This window comes from Dromaius novaehollandiae, chromosome 13 (assembly GCF_036370855.1).
Source record: "Dromaius novaehollandiae isolate bDroNov1 chromosome 13, bDroNov1.hap1, whole genome shotgun sequence".
Lineage (NCBI taxonomy): Eukaryota > Metazoa > Chordata > Aves > Casuariiformes > Dromaiidae > Dromaius > Dromaius novaehollandiae.
The window spans coordinates 13,232,644-13,255,573 of NC_088110.1; the positions used below are offsets into that span (position 1 = coordinate 13,232,644).

Consider the following 22,930-nt stretch of genomic DNA (forward strand, 5'->3'; position numbering starts at 1 on the left):
GCAAAGTAAGTGTTTTCACCTTGCTCCCAGCCTGCAGAACAAAAAGGTCAATTAAGTAAGTGTCTTTTGATCTCAAAACACAAGGAATAGCCTTGGAAACTTATGTGATTCTGCACAAACAAAACTGGTAAACCAACCCTCAGATCCTTTCAGGGGAAGCAAATAGTGTGATTTAAGGAGGGAGGGGAGAGGGATACAAAGGAGCCCTTCTGGAAGGAAAACAAAAAGCCCCTGGACACACATGAATCACTAGTTTCAGTTACATGAAATCATCTAGAGTACTGCTCAAATATATGTGTACGGTTTAAACTAAATATATGCTGTCCTGAGGATCTTCTCAGGTTCACTTCACAGTTCAAATCTGTTCCAGACCCCAGAAGGTGTTTTTTTTTCCTGGAACCACTTAGTGGAAATGAAAGCTCTGATCTTTGAGACTATTCAACTAATGTATAGCAACGAATAGTGGTTTCCTGTTTACATTTAACTTTTAGGGACAGAGGGCTTTAAGCATCCAGCCTAATCTGAAGTTTACAACTTCATTAAAGCACATTTATGAGCTAGATGAATCTTTGAAGAGTCTCCTGAGAGCCCCACTGCAACCATGGCCCACCCAACTCTAGATTTCTTTTACTTGACACCAGGTTTGTATCCATTTTGCACTAGTTTAAGAAATCAGTAATTCAAAAGTGGGAAATGTGCTCATAATTAGGTATAAAATTGATCTTAAATACAGTATTTTCATATATGAGAAAAAACTTCATTCCTTTCCAATATACGGAGTTTACAGTGATACAACACTGTTTCAGTGAACTTATCCCTAACCTAGAACGGTGTAACTGAGAAGCAATCTAGTCCTTTAAGTCTGAGTGCAGAAGGTATACTCCTTTTATGACTTATGAAGCACAACTTGGCTATTGAACTTCAGATAGTTCTCATCAGTACAAAAAAAAAAGGACAGAGAGTGGGACAATTTGTATTTAACTTTAAAAAAAACTGAGTTTTCATAAGTTTGTCAGGTTCTACTACCATGCCCGGTATCAAGACAGCTCATGAGCAAGCACGCAATACTACAGAGGTCATAGCTGTGAAAATACTAAGTAAGCAGAACTTTGACACACTTAATTTCCTGATACGGACTACTAAGAAGCGGTTACTCATGAAATGTTACGGGGGATTACTCAGCTGAAGAAACTGGACCAGGTTTGGTCAGAGTTTTGTCTCAGAGTGCTGCTCCCCGGCTGCTCCCGCGGCGGTACCGGCTCCCCGGCAGCGCGCCAGGCGCGGTGAAGCTCCCCCGCCTCGGCCGGGGGCACCGGTACCGGCAAGAGCCCGCGGGGCTTCCGCAGGCGCCGCCTGCCAAAGCGCCTCTGCGGAGACCCCCGCACGGGACGCTTCTGTGCGGACGCGAGCAGCAGCCACCTGACAGCACATATATGTATTTTTTTCCAATAAAACAGTTCGTAGCCTCCGATCCGGAACCGGCACCGAAAACCCCACGCACCCACGCGAAGTTTTCCCACTTGAAGCCTGCTTGAGCAGAAGGCGCAGGGAAGCCACGGCTCACACGGGCAGCCCGAGCCCGGCTCCCGCAGGCGGCCGCGCCTGCCCGCCGCCCCCCGCCGAGGGCCCGCCGTCCCCCGGGGAGCGCCCGCCGCCCCGGCGGTGCTGGACCGCGACCGCGGCGCGGCCCGGGTGGGGGCGACGGCACAAGCCGCCGCTCGGCCCGGGCGGTCGTTAGGGGCGACGCTCGCTGGAGCCCGCGAGCCGCCCCGCCTCGCCCCGGGCGCTGCCCTACGCACACGGCGGTGACTGGGGAGCGAGCGAGGCGGCGCGGGCGGACACGCCAGGGCAGCAGGCAGGGTTTAAAGAAATAAGATGTACAGATGTATCTACAGAAGGCGCCGGTGGCCTCGGCTCCCCCCGCGGAGGGGCGCCACGCCGGGGCGCAGGGGAAGCGGCCTCCCGCGGCGGGGAGCGGGCGGGCTGGGGTCCCCGCGGGGCAGCGCTGCCCCGGCGTCTCCTACCTTGCGAAAGTAGCTGTCCTCGGCCGGCTCGGCCGCCGGGCAGCCGGGGAGCGGCAGGGCGTCTGTCATCTCCGCGCGGGAGGGCGAGCCGAGCCGTGCCGTCGCCTCCGCTGCTGCTGCTGCTGCTGCTACCAGACGAGGCGAGCGCGGCTATGGGCGGCCGCGACCCTGCGGGAAATGTCGGCGCTGCCCCACGGCGCCGCCCGGCTCCACCTCCCCCCGCGGGGAGGAGCCTCCCCGCCCCACGGGGCGCCCCCGCGCCGCCAGGGGGGCGGCGGTGGTGGCAGCGGCGCTCGCGCCGTTCCCGCCGTTCCCGCCGTTCCCGCCGTTCCCGCCGTTCCCGCCGTTCCCGCCGTTCCCGCCTCGCGGCCGGTGCCCTCACACGCGCCGCCTCCCGGCCGCCGCCGCCGTTCCCGTCCCGCCGTTCCCGTCCCGCCGTTCCCGCCGCGAGGCCTCCGCGGGGGCCGCGCCCAGGCGCGGGGCGCTTCGCCCAGCTCCCCCGGGGAAAGCTCACGCCCCCCTCCCGCCTCCCCCCCATCTCCTGCGCGCTCCTGGGGGAGCCCCGGGCCGCTCCGCTCCGGTAGGGGCGGCGGCGCCCGCCGCGGAGGCGGCACTGGCCCCCAACCTGGGGAGCTGCTGCGGCCTGAACCCCCGAACTGCACCGATCTGCGGTGTTTGCGGTGAAAACGCCATTCTCTCCGAAATACTCCGTTGTGTAACCGGTTTTGCAATTGTTTTTATTGGACGTGCGGGCAAGGAAATGGCAATATCGGTTCCTATTTCTGCCCAGGCCTAAACTAAAGAGCTATGGTTATCGCTTAAAGATACAGCAAAGTACTTCAAGTGAGATTAGCAGACGTATCTGCGCCCCCCTCCTTTTCCTTTCATTGCCTTGGAAACCGAGGGTAGCTGCAATCTGCAGGAGTCAGGGAAAAAAAAATGCAGAGGCAACTTTTCGTTATCAAGAAAAAACAGCTTTGGAATTACATCTTTGACTGGCTTTGAAAACGCCAACGCCTCCAGTGAGGTATGCAGAGCGGTCTGGTTACCCGGCGTCTGCTCTGTGTTTTCGGGGAAGGAAACCAGAGCCGGCAACTCAGAAATTTGGACCCAAAGATCTGATGCTGCCTCTCTAGAAGTCAGATTAGGTTTTGTTAGGATTTAAACATTTTGCTCATATCTATTCAGAGTTTGTTTACTCTCGCTGCAATACCTTTTTTCCCCTCAATAACCTCAAAGATATTAAGTGGATATATCAAATATATGTTAATAGATACTGGAAAACTATAGCTTCATCACCTGCTCCAATTTCTGTTTAGTGGGTATAAAAAAGTGCTTTAATTTAAATCTTCCTACAGTTAGAAAAAGTACTGACTTCCCCTCCCCGCCAAAGATTTCAGAATTAATCTTGCAAAATCAATGCAAATCTCCAGTGCAGTGCTTTAAAATTAATGTAAATTACAATAGGAGTTAAATTAATAATTTGCCAGCATAGGCTATGTTGATACAATCTAGCAGTTAACATCTTGTTAAAGCTTGGACACATCTTGCGCTGCTTTCACTGGATTTATTGAAAACTGATTTCATTAAAAGGGTACAGCTATTACTCCTCTTCAAGACATGAGAGCTTGTAGTCTGGTCCAGGGATCAGACGGTTAACGACAGGACAAGGGACTGCTATCAGACTACAAATCTGCATAAATTTCTGCAGAGTTTGATAGCAAAGATAACTTACTTTTAGCATATCATGGTGACAAAATGCAACATTTCTCAGTCACTGGTGGATACTTTGAGTAAAAGAAAGTCAGCAGTGCAACAGACAGTAAATTTCTGCAGCAAGAAGAGAGTCCCAGATAGCTCTTAGAGGCTTCCTCCTCCGTGTTTACTGTCCTGAGTGTATCTCCCAAAGCTCTTGGGATTGCCAGATTAGACTGCGCCTTTCCTTTGCTTCGATAAAGGTACTTCATCACGATTACACAGGATTGATCACGTATTTCTTAAGTAAGTCAGTGTAACTTTTGTCTACATAAAAAGGACTCATGTTCTTAGTGAATTTGCTTTTTTGGCAAAAAACACTGTAGACTGTATGACCTCAGTAGCTACTGCTGAGCTGGTAATGACTGGGTAGGAGCGCTCCCTGACCGTGGAATGTAAATTGCAGCTTAGAACTTTCCAAAAACTGATTTACCCTCAGAAAACCCATGTTCCTAACCTTCTAACCAGATGGTTAAACATCTTGTCTCCAGTAGCTTGTTGGTTCCTATTAGAATTCTTAAATAGAGGTGGGTTCATGCCACAAACTTTCTCAGTTTCTCACGATTATATTAATCAGAGGTTTTGCTGCACTGTAAGAGTAATAATACACTAGGAATCTGGAACTCGTGTGCCCTCAGAAAAAGGGGCGTATAGATGGAAATGTTTGGTTGGCATTCATCTTGATCTTGAGTATTATGAGAGTGAGTGATCTGATGTACTGGACATGGCACTATCTCTGAGAAAGCGTCTCTTCTCAGATGCCCAAGGGGTTGCATCTGAAGAAAATCAGTATGTTGTGCCTAAAACATTAAACTGGAAAGCAATGAATCTATCTCTGAAAGAAAAGTACTGTTTTACAGAACTCTGTGCTGACTTTCTGCATGTTCACAGACAAACCAGCCAGCCGATCTAAAGAGTGACCACACTGAAAACAGCACAGAATGGCATAGCTTGAGCGCAATGTTCCCAGCCTTTGCTCCACAGTAGGTAAGGTAAGAGGTACCGGCCTTTGGACAGCCTCACCACAGACACACAGTGGTATGTACGGTATGTATGATATGTATGTACACATACACATTACGTGCCTTATTTCTATTATGTCTGTGTCACTCCAGTGGCTCAGTTGGTCCCATCCTCCGCCCCCATCCTGGAGAAATATGTGAATATATGAAATTCCAGTCTTTATTCTTCACTTTGGCTAATAGGAAATGGTCTCAGTTTGGGAAGTTCATTTCCTACTAGGACCTGTGTTGATGCACTGTTACATTCTGAAGATATGAATCTGGTTTGACTTAATAACTGGCAGCTGCTGCTCTCTGGGAAGAGAATATTTCTTTTTTGTGACTTTACAGACATTGTGGCTACCATCCGGTAGCAGGTGCTTCAAAGACAGCTTTTGTCCCAGAGAGACACAGAGACTTATCAGCAAAAGCACATCAGAGTGATACTGTATGAAGAGGGAAGTATGCATCAAACATGCTGTTTTTCAGGGTAGATTCTCAAATTCTGGACCAGATACACAGTTCCATTTCCCTTCCAATCATTGGTGGCTTTGAATCTTAGACTTTGATTCTGATAGGGAAGAGAAAAAGATTTTGTCAATATCCCTGACAGCCTGTAGCTTTATGGATGATGAATGCAACTGCAGCTAGAAGTTATCTGTTTGAAGAACGAGTTTTAAAGGACACAGAGCATAATGAAGAATATAGTAAGAAATCTTTTTGGTCCACCTTCTTCATGCAGTAATTCAAAAACAGATGTTGAAAACTTATTAGAAAACTGAAACTTGAAGTCCATCTATCGATTAGCCCAATTTCCACTTTATATATATTTGTGAGTCTTGCAGGGGAAAAAAAGCTTCAATATTTTATTACACTATCTCTTTGAACATGATAGACATTTCTCTTAACATTGTGCAAAAAGATTAGTTAAAGTTTGTGTGTTAAATCAAATTCACCTAGACTTGACTATTCAGGAAGAATTGTTTTCTAAACAAAGAGAAAACAGCTACCATGCTAACGACTCATTTTGCCACTATATGTTCTAGCTAACTGCCTGCTAATTAGTAATGATTAGAAAAGATAATGTCTGTAGATAATGTCTGTGGCTTCATCTGTATTGTTTTTAAGTGAATTAGAGACCTAAATTAGACAGACTACTCCCTATTTGCATAGAACTGTGTAAATATTTCCTGTGGAAACCTGAAACCACATGAAACTCACGTAGTTTCAGTTTGAAAGAAACCAGTTCTGTGTATACAAACAAACACAAATGGTGGATTAGAGAATAAACCATTAAACTTGCAAAACATCTGTTAAGTGTAGGAGTCGCTCAAGATTGTTTATTTATTTATTTTCAAGGATTTCAAGGACCTGGGATATTGCTTATAGAAGTTCTGGATTGATAGAAACTTTCAGAATCCATCTTCAGCACAAAATGAAGTGCTTTTGTTATTGTTATTGTGGTGTTTTACTTATAGTATGTTGTGGGTTTAATGAATCTGAGTCTTAAAATGTAAGTTTGAGAAATCAAATTCACATAAGAGTTTCTCATTAATAATACTGGGGAAAGCTGCAAAATTAAAATCCAAATCTTGAACACTTAGGTCTTTATCTATGTATACTTACTTGTTCTTATGTGATCACTATGAAGTTTGACTTGCAAACCTGAATTCTGTCCAGAATATAGATTAATTTTAATGCATTCCTAACATAAACTTCAGTACAGCAACCCAATTCCAAAAAAGTTTGCCTATCTCTAGTTAAGCTTTCATGCAACAGAGCAGTTTCTTGCTGGTCATTTATATTCTGATTAATTATGCAACTGTGACAGGGTATGATTACGGAAAAGAATAAATACTATATAATCAGTTCCCACTTGTTGTCCTTAAGTGCTTACTTCAACCTGATCTGCCCTTTTTCAGTAAACAAATGACACGAATGTGGTGCCCAATACCCAGGGTTCTCTTGAAGTGTAAGAGCTAGCAGTACCCTGGTCACTTATTCCTTATGCTATGGTGACTTAGCACGTAGTTGTCACTTGAAGACGATGTTGTGATATGAGACTCCCCAAGTAGAAGCAAAGGTACCCGAAAGTTGCTTCTTCAAGCGTGTGGAGAGATAATGCTCTTTTCATAAACTAACATTATTTATTATATTCCACAGGGCTGTCAAAAAAATTTGGAAAATTTGGTTGCTTTCCAAAAACACTTTTTTTCATAAGGACTGGGTAAAATGGTTACCAGTACACTCTGTGATTCCCCGGATAAAGAAAATGTGGCCATTTATAGTACCTCTGCCCAACTATTATGCATGTGTTGCCTCGAACCCCCTGTGCCAACCTCTGTCGCTGAATGTGCTGCGCTTCGGTGTGCTGTGGTAGGCCTTAGGGCGCTTGTGAGCCACCACCAGATCTCTTTAACGTGGGTACTCTGGCGGGTAGGAGCTATATAGCGATACATTTTGAGAAAGTGGCCAAACCCTTCAATCAGCAACATTACGCTACAAGCAAAACAAAGATACGAAGGGGTCAAAAAGGCTAGTCACTGTGTGAGCCTTGCTGCAAACATGAAATCCAGGAGATTCCCAAGGAACTTCTAGACCAATTCAAAGAAAGGAATAAGGATTTAAGAAATAGAATTAGTCCTCAAAGTGAATTGAGTTGCTCAATTCACAGATATTTTAGCAGAGAGAGTGGAATTTTATGTCATTTTTTACTTCCTTTCTTAGAATTTGTAATTATGTAAGCAATAATATATATTACCTTCATTTGATCATTGATTGATTGAGTTAAAAAGAATAGGAAAAATCCTAAAAAGCGAGTGGTTATGTAAATTATGACAGAAAGGGCTGCACAGATCTTGCACTATGCATCTGTGAAAAATGCTATTAGCCTTTGGAACATTTAGTGACTCAAGAACAGACTTTGTAGACTCAAGAGGAGGAAAAAGTACTTGTGCTATTCGTATCTAAAAATCCAGCGGGAATGAAAGCGAAGACTCATGCTTCCATGCAATATTCGTTTGCATTTCATTTCAATAAAAAGACATTTATTTCCTATGCGCGGTGCTGTCCGAAGAGCCCTTGGAAGCAGGCGGTTAGCCGAACCGGCCGTGTGTCTGCCGCGGACTGCAACTCCGTTACGTCCCCGCCGATCACTTCTCCAACGCTCGCCACTGCTACTGCCTCGGTGCTGTGGCGGTCCCGACCGGTCCGGTCCGGTCCGGTCCGTGAGGGGAGGCGGTGCCGCCGAGCGCGGGCTCCGCCCCGCCCCTGCCCCCCACGTGACGCGGTTTGTCCTGCGCGAGCCGCCGTCGCGGCAAGATGGCGGCGGAGAGCAGCGACAGCGAGGAGGAGGACCTGGTGAGCTACGGCAGCGCGCTGCCGGCCCTGCAGGAGGGTAAGGCACCGCGCGGCCCGGCACGGCTCGGCTTTCCCTCCCCGGGCGGCGGCCCGGGGGCCTCGGCGCTGCGCCGGCTGCCCGGCGCCGGGCGTGCGGCCTGAACTGCCGCGGCGCGCTGCCGCCTGCGTCTGGGGGCTGCCTGCCTTTCCCTCCCCCAGATCCTTCCGAAGAGCCGTGTAACGGCTCGGGTGAGACTTGGGCTCGGGTGTCGCCGCTCCAGGCACGCGGCGGTGCGGGTGTGAGCCTGCCCGGGCGCCTCTTCCTGAAGGGCAGGCACCTGTCCACAGCTCTGGCTTCCGCCGCTCGTTTCGCACGGTTATTGTTAAAACAGTGCAAGTGTCCATGCCAAACTCGAGAGTTGGTGTGTTCCGTTTCCCTTTTGGGCACGTGTGGACTGATTTCTCAAACAACTAAGTGTCAAAATCTTGCTAGGGTTCTTACATACCGAACTAGAAGCGTTCTTTCCTGTATTTTGAAAACCTTTAGCTTAGCGTCAGGGTTCCTGTATTTCTGTAACCTCCAGGCTGGTGTTAATATTATCCAATTTAAAAAGCAAACAAATGCTGAGTGTTGTTTTAGGAACTGTGCATCTGAGAATAAAGGCAGAGGCTTTATTTTTGTTGCTTACAGAAGGCTTGAAAGAATGGCAATGCCTCATGAAGGCAGAAGATTGCTGTTGAGTTTCTCAGATATACAGTGATTCTTTTTTTCTGAAATAATGAACTTTATAATTAATCATAGCAACTAACAAAAACATAGCAAAAATAGGCTTGTTCTAATTTGCAAAGCACATTAGACACTAATTATCTAGCCATAATCTTTGCTGACATTAAACACCCACCTTATAAAAATCTCTGCTCTTTGTAGCTTAGTCTGTCAAAGTATTAAGCGTGGTGTTGCTCATTTTAGTAATTATTTCCTGTTTAAAAGTGGTAGATGCATTTTTTTTTCCCATTCAGCTCATAAAACAGCATGCTTGCTGGCTGTCAGTAAGTGTCCTGTCATTAGGAGCTTTGAAGCTTTGTAGAGTCTAGTAGTGTTTATATGCATATATTTGTCTGTATGTTGTACTGAAGACTTTGCCAAGAGTTGTGCTTTGTGCCTGGTCCTGGGATTGCCCACCAGCAGGGTTAATGTTTCGTGTTGGGAGTAGCTTTGTTTAAATCAGTAGAGGTGCTTCTTTAAGAAAAGTGTTACGATGAACAGTGAGTGATCTAACAGTGACAAACAGTTTGAGCGGACTAATACTCAGAGAAATTGTAGTATTGCATATTACTTTTGCTAATGTTTCCAGTTATGGGATTTTCTTACTCTGAATGCCTGGCTTATATTAAAAAAAAAAAGTATAGTTAACGTATGACCCAAATTCTCTTTAATATTGTTTGATAAATATTTAGTATTTTAAACCTTTCTAGTGCTTTGCAAATGGTTCTTAAGTGCCACTGGAGAGGTGAAATACTGTATGTAATGAATGGGTCATTAAGCAGGCAGATAATCTATGGCTGTTTGACCAAAGAAAAAAATGCTGTCAGAACTAGTTAGGATTTAGGATTTCATTTGAACACTTTGTACTTTTGCTCTGGCAGTGTGCATTAACAGTGCATACAAATATTTAAAGCAGGATAGGAAGAAGTACAAACTGCTGATGCTTTCCGCTTCAAGGTAGCTACTATTTGAGCCAATTGTTAATTGCAAGGAAGAAGAGATTTCTGGAAGAAGTGGAGATTCCATTCTTTATGCATGTTGTGACTTACTTTCTACGTTGTTTTTCTGATTGTAGGCGAACGAATTAAAAAGCCAGTTCCTCTTCAAGAGCAGACTGTTAAAGATGCTAAGGGACGATATCAACGTTTTCATGGAGCGTTTACTGGTGGTTTCTCTGCTGGTTACTTCAACACTGTTGGAACAAAGGAAGGTTAGGTATTTTTGGGTCTTCTGGGAAGCATTAATTGATTAGCATAATAAAACATTCGTGAAAACAAATCAACTGTCATGAAGCAAATTTTCTCTGCTCTTCGTTATACTGTAAATAGTTGAAACAGTATTGCTGAAGTTATTTCCACTTGAGTGTTCTGATTGTAGTTCTATAAATGTTCTCTTAAGGTAAGGTTGAAATATTTGAGTTGCTTTCAAATACTACATTGACATTTACTATACCTTACATTGGTATTTGTTTTCTTTAAAGGATGGACTCCCTCAAGTTTTATATCATCACGGCAGAAGAGAGCAGACAAAACTGTTCTTGGGCCAGAAGACTTCATGGACGAAGAGGTAAGGTTGGAAAGGAATACAAATCTTTTGGAAATAGTTGCCATGACTGTCAGGTTTGACTCTTTTTGATGCAATGAAATCTATTTGAGAACTTAAAATAGTGAAAACTGAAGTAACTTTAGTTTACATCTTGTGTGCAATGTTATATTCCTAAGTCCCATGGGGTGTTTCCTGTATTCACTTAGGAAGCTCCTGTAATCTCCATCTTAAACAAAACAAAACCCCCAAACAAACAAACCCTTCAGTTTCTCTATTGGGAAATACAAATCAAAAAGAGATGTTTGAAGTTGTTTAAAATACAGCTCCCTTTTAAGTTGCTGAAAATGCAACGTTATAAATGGCTTAAAATTTAGCCACTATGACGGTCATATCCTGTTTTCTTTCCTTTACCATTATTGTAAGTGTGCATTTGAGGAAAAAATATTTTTAATCAAAACTTTTCCATTTTGTATGTATTTTCCAGGATCTTAGTGAATTTGGTATAGCACCAAAAGATATTACAACTACTGATGATTTTGCATCCAAAGCCAAAGACAGAATAAAAGAGAAAGCTAGACAAATTGCAGGAGTAGTTGCTGCCATTCCAGGAACAACTGCATTTGATGATTTAATAGGACCATCCAAGTGAGTAAATTAAAAGCTAACCAAGCAGTTCCTCTCCCTTAGAAGTGTTGTGGTAAGAAAAGGAGGGGTTTGCTACAGCAATGCATGAAAGAAATGGAAGATCTGCAGTGTTATACTTTCAAAGTGGCTTCCATCTGGATTTTTGTTTTGTATGTGCAGATTTGTGCCAGCTAAACACAAACAAAGCGGGATGTAGTGTATACAAAAATGCTGATGTGTTCAGATTTGGTTTTTTTAAAGTGTGTTATGAAAGCATAATCTCAAATGATATAAAAGTGCATTATTTCTCAAGCAATATTGAACATGTGTATTTAAGGTAATTTTTTGTTCTTTTGTTTTCTTCTTAGAATAACAATTGGGGTTGAGCTGTTGAGAAAAATGGGTTGGAAAGAAGGGCAAGGAATTGGACCTCGAATCAAAAGAAAGCCCTGTAGGCAGAAACCTGGTATGTTCAGAAAACTTCCTGAACTGGGTAATGGAAAGTGCTTTCACAGACCTATTAAGAGGTTCACTTTAAAACGTCCTTTATAAACCTCCTTTTATTTGATCCGTTTCTTTAATCTAAGAAGAATTGAATAAAGAATTGTAATTTAGTATAATGCTGTTATGTTATTTACAGATCCTCAAGTGAAAGTGTATGGTTGTGCATTACCACCTGGACTGTCCGAGGGTTCTGAGGTATTGTACAGGCAAAAATTGTTTGTCGATTTATGTAAAAATTTAAAAGTGTATTAAGTCACACAAGGAAAACTTTTAAAAATATTTTTAAACACACAGCTTCAGGTTTTTTTAATATTCATAAAAATTTGTGATGCTTACTGTGAAAAAGGGTTAAGGTATCTAAATTTAGCCTTTTGCTAGCTAAGCACATGTAGTTTATACATAGTTTCATATACGTTTTAGGGAATATAAACTTGCCTAGTCTCATATTAACTAAATACTGTAGAAACTCAAATACAAACCGTTTATATAGAGATGTTTATTGTTACGTACTTCTATCTTGTATAAGGATGAAGAGGATGAATACCAGCCAGAGAATGTGACGTTTGCACCAAAAGATGTAATGCCTGTAGATTTGACTCCAAAAGAGAATGTCCATGGACTTGGCTATAAGGGTTTGGACCCCACACAAGCTTTGTTTGGTGTACCTGGAAGAGAACACCTTAATCTTTTCACAGGTGGTTCTGAAAAGACAAGTGATCTACTTGGTGATCTGAGACACAATAAAGGAAGAAAACTAGGTATCACAGGCCAGGTAAAAAGATTATTTAATGTATATTATTATTAGCATAATAAATCTCAACAAATTTCTGTTTTCTTCTCTGGAAGGCGCCGAGACATGGTAGAGTTATTGTAGGAAATGTCACATAGTTTGAGAATGGGGTTAGGAGTCTACTTTTTTTTGTAGTTTAACTTGCTTAATAGGAAGATGTGGACAGATCCTTGGAAGTCTTAAATGTCTTAATTTATCAACATTGTTAAAGGAAAATGTAAAAGTATCTCATTGAATAATTGGTCTGAGAAAATTCTTTTTATTTTGCTCACAGAAAGTTGATATTCTCTATGCATTTAGTTTCAATATTTTTTTCTTTCCAGTAATGTTGAATCTGTTTGGTTAGAGAGGTTTTGCTGCTCTCCATTATATTTGTACTTCTTATGCAGAAGGAACACTGTCAATTTATATAATTTGGGGCATCTTACTTAATGCTCATGCCAACTTTTTCTGAGAATTTGCCTGCTCTTAGTCAGAATACAAATTTTGTTGTGTGGAATTGGGCTGTTGTTCTTACTCTGTGCAGACCGAACACTGTCATCAGTGTTTGGTCTGTGCAGTGTCATCAGATCACTGTCCCTTGCTGCTTGGGGAGTGAAATGTGTTTGCCCTCCCTGCCCCCAGTTGGTAGCACTTGTTTTCTGTGAAGCAGTAAATTGTTCCCAGTATGTATACATATAGCTACATCTATATAGAGAGATATCAAGGTAGATAGATACACACATAGAGGTGCATTGTGACATGTGACTTAAAGGTGGTATTTTCAGGTTTTGAATTCTCATTATTTGAAATATATTTTAGGCTTTTGGTGTAGGAGCTTTAGAGGAGGAAGATGATGATATTTATGCAACTGAAACATTGTCAAAATATGATACAGTTCTAAAAGATGAGGAACCTGGAGATGGTTTATATGGTTGGACAGCGCCTAAGCAGTATAAATCCAAAAAAAGTAAGAATTTTAGTTCTATTTGAAAAAATATTGTATAACTGTAGTCTGTTTTCGAAACCTTTTAATTTTAAATTGACTGATGTTTTCTAGCCCTGATATCTGATAACTTAATCTAGTCTTCTTTCTATATTGATGTGTCCAATCCTGAAAATAATTTATGTCCTCCACTAATTCCAATTTAGATTAAATCCCAAATTTGTATTTTTAACAGGACAATATGTGTTGCTTTGTGAGATGTAGCATTTAATCCAATGACAGGAATAGAAAGATGATTTTTGAGTAATAGCTACAAAATAAGTCCCAATACATGCAAAGAGGTTTTTAGATATAATTACGTATTTTCAAACAATAACATTTGTACATTTTATCTTGATGTTATTTTATTTTTAGTGCAGCTGTTAACTACATGAATTACTTCTGTGATTTCTAGAGTGTTTGTTGATGTTAGTTGTGCACAGTTAACAGTACTTACTATGTTAGCCGCATACAATAGCGGCACTATTGTCTAACCATTAGTGATGTTCATCTTATAGCATTCACTCTGGTAGTAGTTTTTAGCTGTGTAATGCTAATCCAAATTCAGATCCCTTCAATGTAAATGAAAGGCAATGAAGACAAACATACACAGTTAAGCCACTTGAAATATAATGGGAAATGGGAAATGCCTGGGGAGGGGGAAGCTTTCTGCCAAACATACATTTTTAAATATTGACCATCTCTTTAATTTTTTTTTAGGGTTTGAAACAGAAGTTAAATATATAGGGAAAATCTTGGATGGTTTTTTCTTGGCATCAAAGTCATCAGCTCCAAGCAAGGTAAGCAGATGTTGACATTCTTGTAGTAAGAATCACATCTGCAAGAAAGAAGTCTCAAAAGCAAACTGACATGCAAGCTGCATGGGTTTTATTGGTGTTAATGCTTTTTTATGTTCTTAGAAATTAAAGTGCTAGTTAGTGCTAAAGAGTGCTGAATAATCAGAAAATCCTGTTGCAGGCTATTCAAAACAAACATTAAATTTGTCGGACTAGTGGATGAACTTGAACTTTTCCCATGTGCTGGCTTTAAGCAAATACTTTCCACGCTATCCGCTGTTACTCGGCATAAGGTTGGAGGAATGGTTTGATTTAAGTTTGAAATGAAAAATGTACATATTCTGCTTATGGATATTCAGATGTAATATCCAATGTTCTGTAATAATCAGGCTCCATGTTTCATCCAGTTCACTGTTTTGATGATAAGTTGTTAGCCCTATTCTTAGGATTATATCTTGCATGCCATATATATTTGCATAAATTAGAATGAGATAGCATAGAATTGTGTGACACTCCTTTTTCAAATGAACAGAGAGGAAGAGAATTTGTATGGTATATAAAAATGCGTAGCATAGAAGGCATTGGGTTAACTTTCATAGTAACAGCTTGAATGAAGAATGGAGGGGGGAAGGATTTTGAAAGACATTAGAATACGTTAAGCATAGGGCAAGTACTCAAAAGTCCAGTTAGGTTACTAAATCTTATATGACTTCTGTTTTCTAAAAACTTAATTAATAGGCAATATCCAAAACATTTTCTCGAATAAAACCAATGCATATTCAAAGGCTTGTGAATTTTTGCTGCTGCTTGATGCACGTATTTTTCTTATTTCTCATAATTTTTATATATTAACAATATAACAGTTTATTCCCCAAATTTGTATCACAATGCCACTGACTTATTGTCTCAGTCTAAAAGACACAGTAGCTTGTCATATAATTTTCTATTATTAAGTTATGTAAATTGGGTGATTTTGAGATGGGGTGACCTTTTCTGAAAGCATGAAATAGTATTCATATGTCTAAGAAGACTAACTGTTTTACACAGGGAAGGAAATGTAATGTGTAAAAGTTAAATACAAGGTTGCATATCTCTTAGTATTTTTGTATTTGTTTGTGTGGTTGTTTTGTTTTGTTTTTCCCTCTGGAAGACTTATCCACCACCTGATCTGCCACGAGATTACAGGCCAGTCCATTACTTTCGACCTGTGATAGCAGCTGGAAATGAAAACTACCATTTACGGAAGACATTAGAGGAATCAACTGGAAAACTTCAGAATGACACAACCCAACAAAGCAGGCATACACTGAATGCGTCTCAGAGGAGGGAACGACTTGGAGAAACTGTTTTAAAAGGTACTGATGTATGTGACCCTACCTTTGCTTGTGTGTCAGACTCTCAGTTTGTTTTGTATAAGAATTTTATAATTTTAGTCCAGACTTGACCACTGTTTCCCAATATTAAATCTAATCAATCTAGCTAGAATGCTTTGACATTGTCCAGTTTCATTTCTATACATCAATTATTGACATACATGCCTGCATTTTAATTTATGATTATTCATCTTTGTAATTATGTTGCTTACGGTTGCTTAGGGGCGTCTTCTCCAAATGTATATGCATAGTAGCAGGCTTTTCTTTTTTTTCCTTCTCGCCACTGAAGTGGCAGAAATATTTGTAGTAATTTTTCATTTCTATTTATTTATTATTGTTTTTTTCGGTTTTAGGTCCCGCTCCTTCTGTTTTGGAGTATCTTTCTGAGAAAGATAGGGAAAGACTGAAAGAAGTGAAAAAAACATCTGAACAACAAATGAAAGCAAAAATGTTGCCTCAGCAGTCACAAAATAGCAGATTCCAGCCAGCCCCTGCAAATGAGGCTCCTCAGAAGTGGCAAATGTTTTTAGGGGGTCAGCTGGCAAATGCTGGTTCTAGTGACTTCAAACCATTTGCAAGATATCCAGAAAAACAAAAAAGATATGAAAGTTTTGTGCAGAGTCTTAAACAAGGACAAAAAGGTAACTAAAAAGATGAATCCTCATATTTTTAACCTTCTCTGAGAAAAAAAAAATCTTTTTTTTTTGTTTGTTTCTTTATTCTCATTTTTTGTCCCTATTCCATTTTATGTTAAGTATGAGTGCTGTTCTTGAAAATATCTATCTTGTGTTTGGCAAATACTATCATTCTCATTATATTGAAAAATTACCTCAACTTACCAGGGAATAATCCAGCAGAGATTAATACTGTACCTAAATTAAATACTCTTTAAATATTTGCAGGGATGTTTGCTTTTTATCTTACTTTTGCTTGAAAGAATCTCAGTGATTTGTATTTGCATGACACTTAAGTAAGCTTTAAGCTCTGCTAAGCATTTCTCTCCTTAATTTATAGTAGATACGTTGGAGCATTATTTAGACCCGAGTATGACAGAATGGGAGCGAGGAAGAGAACAAGAGGAGTTCTTCCGCGCAGCGATGTTCTACAGATCTTCAAACTCAACGCTGTCATCCAGGTTTACCCGGGCGAAATATGAAGATGATGTTGATAAAGTGGAAGTTCCTCGGGACCAAGAGGTGTTTGCTGTTACAGTTTTTCAGTACACTGGAACTGCAGTTGCTGTTTTAATCCTGACTTTCAAAATCCTCTTTCTTTAAAACTCCTTTGTAGGCATAATGTCAATGTTTTGTTTCCCTTCTGTCTAGTAAACCTTTGAAAAAGATCATCGCATGCAAAAGCAGTGATTTGTTAATTAGACTTAAATGTATGTGCCTGTCTCTTTCTCAGTATTACAACAGTAATATTCAATTCAGTAAGTTGTTACTCATCTAGCAGATACAAATGCTTGACTTTTTTCAGAATGATATCGATGACAAGGAATCTGCTGTGAAGATGAAGATGTTTGGAAAACTCACAAGAGACAAGTTCGAATGGCACCCTGAAAAGTTATTGTGTAAAAGATTTAACGTTCCTGATCCATACCCTGAGTAAGATATTTTTTCAAAAAATGCAAATATTTTTTCAACACTTTTTTGAAAATTCCAACAGTTTTAATGTTTGTGGAAAACTTGGGTTGAATTTTTTATTTTTATTTTTTGAATAACAGATGTAACCTAGTACCTGCTAATGCTTTAATTGGCCTCATTAAACATGGTGAAATCACCCGTGTCAAAATAATATGCATTTTAAAGAGGGCTATAGGTGTTTAAGCTTGTTGTAGATAATGTGAGGCCTTACTTTTCTGTGTTGAAAACAATAATCAACAAACATTTTTTCCCTCTAGTTCTTCTATTGTTGGGTTACCAAAAGTGAAGCGAGACAAGTATTCTGTATTCAATTTCCTAGCCCTGCCTGAGCCCACCACATCTGTAGCTCAAGCAACAAATGAAAGAATTCAACAGAATAATCTCAACAGTAAGTTGGTCATTATTTTATTCATGTAGCTGTAAGAGTTAATGGTATAGAAAACACTGTAGCCTTTGTTGTGGAGAATTAACTTATCTACCTGATTTTTCATTAAGAAGGGCAAAAAATTAAAAAATAAATTTGGTGTCATAAAAGCTGAAGTCTGTAAGATTATGCTAATTTCTTCTACCTAAAATATCTTTATAGGTTAGCTATTCAGTTAAAAGGATTTTAAAAGTGTCAAACCATACCGAAGAAGCAGAGTATTTTAAAATCATCCTTAGGTTATGAAATGCAGTATAATTTAGCATTTAACTGATTTGAATGTTTGGAACTTTTCTTAGAACCAAAGAAACCTTCAAGATGGGATGTATCAGATAAAGAGAAAGAGAAAAAAGATTCTATCAGTGAATTCATTAGTCTTGCTAGATCAAAAGCTGATGTTCAGCAGCAGCCACCAGTACCAACGACAGAAGAATGCAGGACTGAGACAAACGAAACTCTTCCTAGTGAGGTGGGTACACCGCTGTGTTTGAACTTGAAGGGGAATGGCTGCAAATTTTGTTAACCTTGAACTAATGTTGGGTAGCGTGTGAACTGAGTTAATAAAGATTGGTTTACAGAAGGGTCAACTCAGGATGAGCAAAGAGAAGGTGGAATTTGCACTTAAGAATTTTGATGTTTATTACTGTGAGGTGTACAGCGTGCAAGCCTAGCAAGTATGACTAGAAGCAGCAGCTTAAGGAAAGATAAAATGTAGCTCAGCACTTTGGGGGTTAAATTCAGTCCCTTAGAGCCACTGAGCTCACAGACACAGAATTTTTTTTTTCTGCTCTAAATGAAGGAGGGTGTGTACTTTGTGAAGAAGGGGTTTTTTTCTTTAAATTCACCTTTAGCAGTGTATAATTGATTTAATGAATTAGAATTTATAGTATCTTGTATAGAGCACAAAGTGCAGTATTCTTTACACAAAAATGACTGTTTAGCAGTGTCTCGAGGTTTTACTATTTTGAGCTAACAGTTCTAAGCTTCTTTACTTCACATCTATTGTGATATTTGATAGTTTTGTAAATACATGACAGCATGTTTGAAGCTATGTTATTACTTAATTTACCGAACAGAGATTCTTTAGAGCTTCTTTAGTGTTTAAATATTATATATGATGTTGTTTTGCAGACAGCTAATGAAGACAAGGATCAGGAAGAGGAAAGCAGACCACCCATGGACTTATTTAAGGCCATCTTTGTGAGTTCCTCAGATGAAAAATCATCTTCCTCTGAGGAAGAGAGTGATGAAGAGCAGGAGCCAACTGTTTCTGTAATAAATTCAGAAACTACCAAGCAGGTTGATCTACCAGATAGTTCTTCATCTAATGTGCAAGGTAGTACTTAATGGATTTTTTTCCCATAAATATCTTGAAAAAGTTTTATTTATGAGTCAACAGTAGTTTTATAAGAAGTTTATAAGAAGTTCAAATACTTTCAGGCTGGCAGGACAGTATGGGACTGGCAGAATCATGGTCATCTAACTCCACCAGGGCCAGATGAGCTGCGCTTGCAGAAATTTTGTATAATACAGCACTGAGTAACACCTTGCATGTTGCAACATTGTTTATGTTGCTATGAGTCTTGCACAGCTTTTACAAGCAAGCTGCCCTATGGAATTTGCTTGTTAAACTGGGATGGGGAACAACACATACAGTGTTGAAGCATCCTTCACGGAAAAATACAAGGCAACTTTTACACCTGTAATGAGTCATAAGGTAGATGATAAATTACAGCTCTTGTGGATTTTTACAAGTTTAGAAATAAATAAGTTGCCTTTATTTGATAGTTAAATACACTTTCTAAGTATTGACATTCACGGAAAACGTAATGTTGAAATAATTTTAATAAGTCATCAGTAAGTTGCATTTTATTTGTATTCTAGTTATAATAATTGCCAGAATACTTCTACAAGAGAGGGAGAAGACCAATCTTTTGGCTGTAACAAGTTCTCATGTTTTCAGGATGTCATTAAATTAACAAAACCTTATACTTAGTAAATTACAATGGAAATACTTTGTCTACTTATTGTCACGCTTGGTTCTGTTAACATCTAGTTTTTAGTGTTTAATAACTTTGTAGATAATGTGGAGTTTGTCGTTAGTGTGAAATAACAGAGAGGTAGCACTACATTACTAAATGGAAGGAAGCCCATGCGCTGATATTAACTAATGTGTAATTGTAGAGTAAAAAGGTCAATTTAAATTAAGGAAAAAAGAAAAAAGGCAATATGTTGAAATGTTTGGGGATGTCAGATGGCCAAGGAAGTCCATAGAGAGATAGGAAGTTGATCTGTTTGCTTTCTTAGAGGTTTTTAGAAAGTCCTCTTTAACTTTCTTCAGCACTTCTTGGAAGAAGTGTTACCTTATTTTCCTTTAAAATAAAGAAGGTTTTGTTATTTGATAGAGAATGTGGCTGCTGCAACTGAGCCTGGCCTTCCTTTGCCGCCTGCTTCAAAGGAGGAACTGGACATGGCAGAGGAATTTGGACCAAGGTTGCCTCCAGCTTTCTCTTCTGGTAGGTCTTGCAGACTTTTAGTGTATAAATTCTGTATGTTGAAAGTGTATGCAAGGTACGTGATATTTTAAAAAATATATATATATATTTGCAAATACTTTAATTTACCTCTTAAATGCCTGCGCTATGTCAAACTGGCAATGGCAAACGCTTTGTTACCATGCTGGGATCTACTAGCAGGGACCTCTGCCTGTGTGGCAACTTTGATGCAGCTCTACAGTGTCACTGTTAATAAATTGTAATGCTGTAGGACCAGCATTATATATATATATATATTTAATACAGGTTGCAAAGGTATTTAATTGGAGTAAGAAAGTTACAACTGGGAGATTTAGACATTTCGTTTCCGTTTGGAGGCTAGGATTTTTTTTTTAACTCCCTATTGGTTTAAAATTTATATGAAATTTAATACTATAGTTACCTTTATTTTGTCATGTTTTTAGTCTCCACATTTGCTTTGAACTTTAGGTCCTATTCAGCAACAAGGACCAGTAGTGCCAGCAAGTTTTCCTGGGCCTAGTAGGAAGGAAAAACATAAAAAGAACAGAGAAAAACACAGGACTAAGAGAGACCACAAACATAAAAAGGAAAAGGTATTTGTATGTTGAATTTGTATGCTGAAGATGTGAGGCATATTCTGAAAACTGCATATAATTCATGACTCGTAGATATACAAATAATAGTAATCAAATTTTTGTTTGGGGGGGTGAGAATTTGGGAAGAGTTGAGTGGAGTTTTTTTGTTTTTTTAAACTCAGGCTGAGTAGCGGTAGAGGTGTCATTGTTAGTGTTTTGTCTCAGTTAAGCTTTGAGTTTACACTGAAATCAGCTTTTCAGGATTTGTTTTTTCTTTTTGGTTATTGTTGCCTTTCAGAATTACCAAAATCTTTGAAAAAGAAATGTAATAAGGGACTATTTCTTTTCTTTTTACAGAAAAAGAAACAGAAGAAGCACAAAAACAAAGGAAAACATAGGAATAAAAAATCAGAAAAAGACAGCAGCTCAGACACTGAAGACAGCAGTGACAGCCTTAGTGATATAGATACCACAGGTTTGTCTCCCAAAGAGCTTCTAAGAAGGTAAACAGAAAATTTACTGAAACACTTGCAAATTTTGCAGTGGATGACTAGAACTTCCATTTATATGAATTGTCATTCTAGTGAACCTATTTGTAACAGATATGGATCACCCAATCTCTTTATGTGTATAAAATACTGCTCAGTTTGTTTAATCCGGTTAGGAAAGATTACAAATTTTAGGCATTTTAAGTTCTACGATAATTATTTTAAGGACAGAAGTCTTGCAGAGTAAAGGGCACTGAATACACAACTCTGTACGTATGAGTTAATACAGATTATTGTTACAGGCAACTGATATTCTTTGAAGGCATTTTGAATGAGAATTAAAAATTAAACAAGTGCAGATGGCAATTATTTCCATTACTTTGTCTACTCCTCCTTACTTGGAAACTTTTGGAAGCAGTATTGTCTGCCTCAGAATGTTTTCAGTCTGCTTCAGTCTGTTCATGATGAGCAAAAGACCCAGTTCAGATACATGCATTGTGTTGCACTGCTATTTAAAATAAATTTGTGCTTGAGCAAGAAGCAATGCAGAAAGCAGAACAATGCTGGAGTCATGTGCATTCCTGCTAAATTCAGACTGTGCTCTTACATTTTGATAAACTAGCAACTTGAACATAGTTCTAAGGCAGATGTGAAAAGCAGAACACTTCATTTTGCTCACGTACTTGAAATAAAGTACAAAAGCAATACAGACCACAGTCAACTTAAAACACATTCCAAGTAGAACAGTCACTGCCTTGGCTTCTGCTGAACCTCTCTTACTAGCTGAAGGAGAGGTCTCAACATATTTGTTGAGGTGTTACATCCAGCTGTCCTTATTATGGCAAAATCATTGTGGTCTACCTGTTTAGTGGATTGGGTTGGTACAAATAGGAAAAGTTGGCCTTCTGGAGCAGTCTGCCTCCTATTCCATTGAAATTGAACTTCTTATGTATTTGTGCTTTCTTACTTAAAAAAACAAACTACCTCTCTACTTAGCAAACTACAAAGCTTATAAATAGCTAAATAAGTTGTTTTACATTTTGCACAAAATAGCTAGACTTCTTTTTACAAGATGGTATTTTGTAAGTGTTTGGGTTTGCCGGTCTTTTTTTGTATCACTGAGATAAAATGTGGTTACCTCAGACTAAGTCTTAAAGAAATGCTCAAGTAACTAAATATTTGTGATGTTGTATGCAACTCTTCAGTTTGACCTCTTTCTTTTTGTCTCCCTCTTAGACTGAAACAACTTCAGCATTGAAGAGGTAGCTTGCTTTCCTCAGTGGTGTGTGACTTTATCTCAAATTTTTGATCTCCTCCATGATGGTAGATCAATAATGTATTGTATACTTCAAAGTGCTATGTAGATACTGTATTCATATTGAATTTGTTTGAAAGTACAAGTGTATTCATTTTGTGTTGCTTCATAAATTCAAAATTTATGGATTATGGAATATTGAAGAGACTTCTTGTGCAGTATACTCTAAAATACTGCAGGCTCTGTTTTAATTGAAATTAAACTTAAGATATTTTAATAAACTAAGTACTACCAATCACTTTTTGTGCAGTAAGTCATTGACTAAGAGCTCTAAAAAGTTGATGAGTAAAGTATATTTCAATTCTGAATTAAGTTAGGAAATTAAAAATTAAAACAATGTAAAATTTGCATAGGTGCATATATCTTTGAGTTTTGAATGCATCTCTACTGCAGAAATTCAGATTGTACTTTCCCAGGCTCTGGCTGTATGCAGAGTATTTTTTTTTAACTCTCTTTTAATTGTATATAGCACTTGTCATAGCAG

General features: G+C 39.6%; 2 protein-coding genes across 5 annotated transcripts in view; one reads left to right on the top strand and one right to left on the bottom strand.

Moving 5' to 3' along the window:
• RHPN2 (rhophilin Rho GTPase binding protein 2) overlaps positions 1-2,255 on the bottom strand; it is a 31,432-nt gene extending 29,177 nt beyond the window's left edge. Inside the window, exon 1 of the mRNA XM_026107593.2 lies at positions 2,025-2,255. Within this exon, the coding sequence (XP_025963378.2) occupies positions 2,025-2,093 (69 nt within the window). The 5' untranslated portion in view covers positions 2,094-2,255. The remainder of the gene's footprint in view (positions 1-2,024) is intronic.
• A 5,801-nt stretch (positions 2,256-8,056) lies between these two features.
• On the top strand, positions 8,057-22,684 carry GPATCH1 (G-patch domain containing 1). Of its 4 annotated transcripts, none has more exons than XM_026107644.2 (20): positions 8,057-8,177; positions 9,961-10,095; positions 10,366-10,451; positions 10,915-11,075; positions 11,423-11,520; positions 11,695-11,753; positions 12,085-12,330; positions 13,150-13,297; positions 14,033-14,112; positions 15,260-15,464; positions 15,836-16,123; positions 16,497-16,678; positions 16,962-17,089; positions 17,386-17,516; positions 17,852-18,021; positions 18,684-18,888; positions 19,958-20,068; positions 20,537-20,661; positions 21,001-21,146; positions 22,368-22,684. In XM_026107644.2, the coding sequence occupies exons 1-20, from the start codon at positions 8,102-8,104 to the stop codon at positions 22,387-22,389; spliced, it is 2,802 nt and encodes a 933-aa protein (XP_025963429.2). In that variant the 5' UTR covers positions 8,057-8,101; the 3' UTR covers positions 22,390-22,684. The 4 variants fall into 4 exon arrangements, with proteins under 4 accessions (XP_025963429.2, XP_025963430.2, XP_025963427.2 ...); XM_026107645.2 differs by having other exon boundaries at positions 16,500-16,678; XM_026107642.2 differs by having other exon boundaries at positions 15,260-15,463; positions 15,829-16,123.
• The last annotated feature ends 246 nt before the right edge of the window (positions 22,685-22,930 follow it).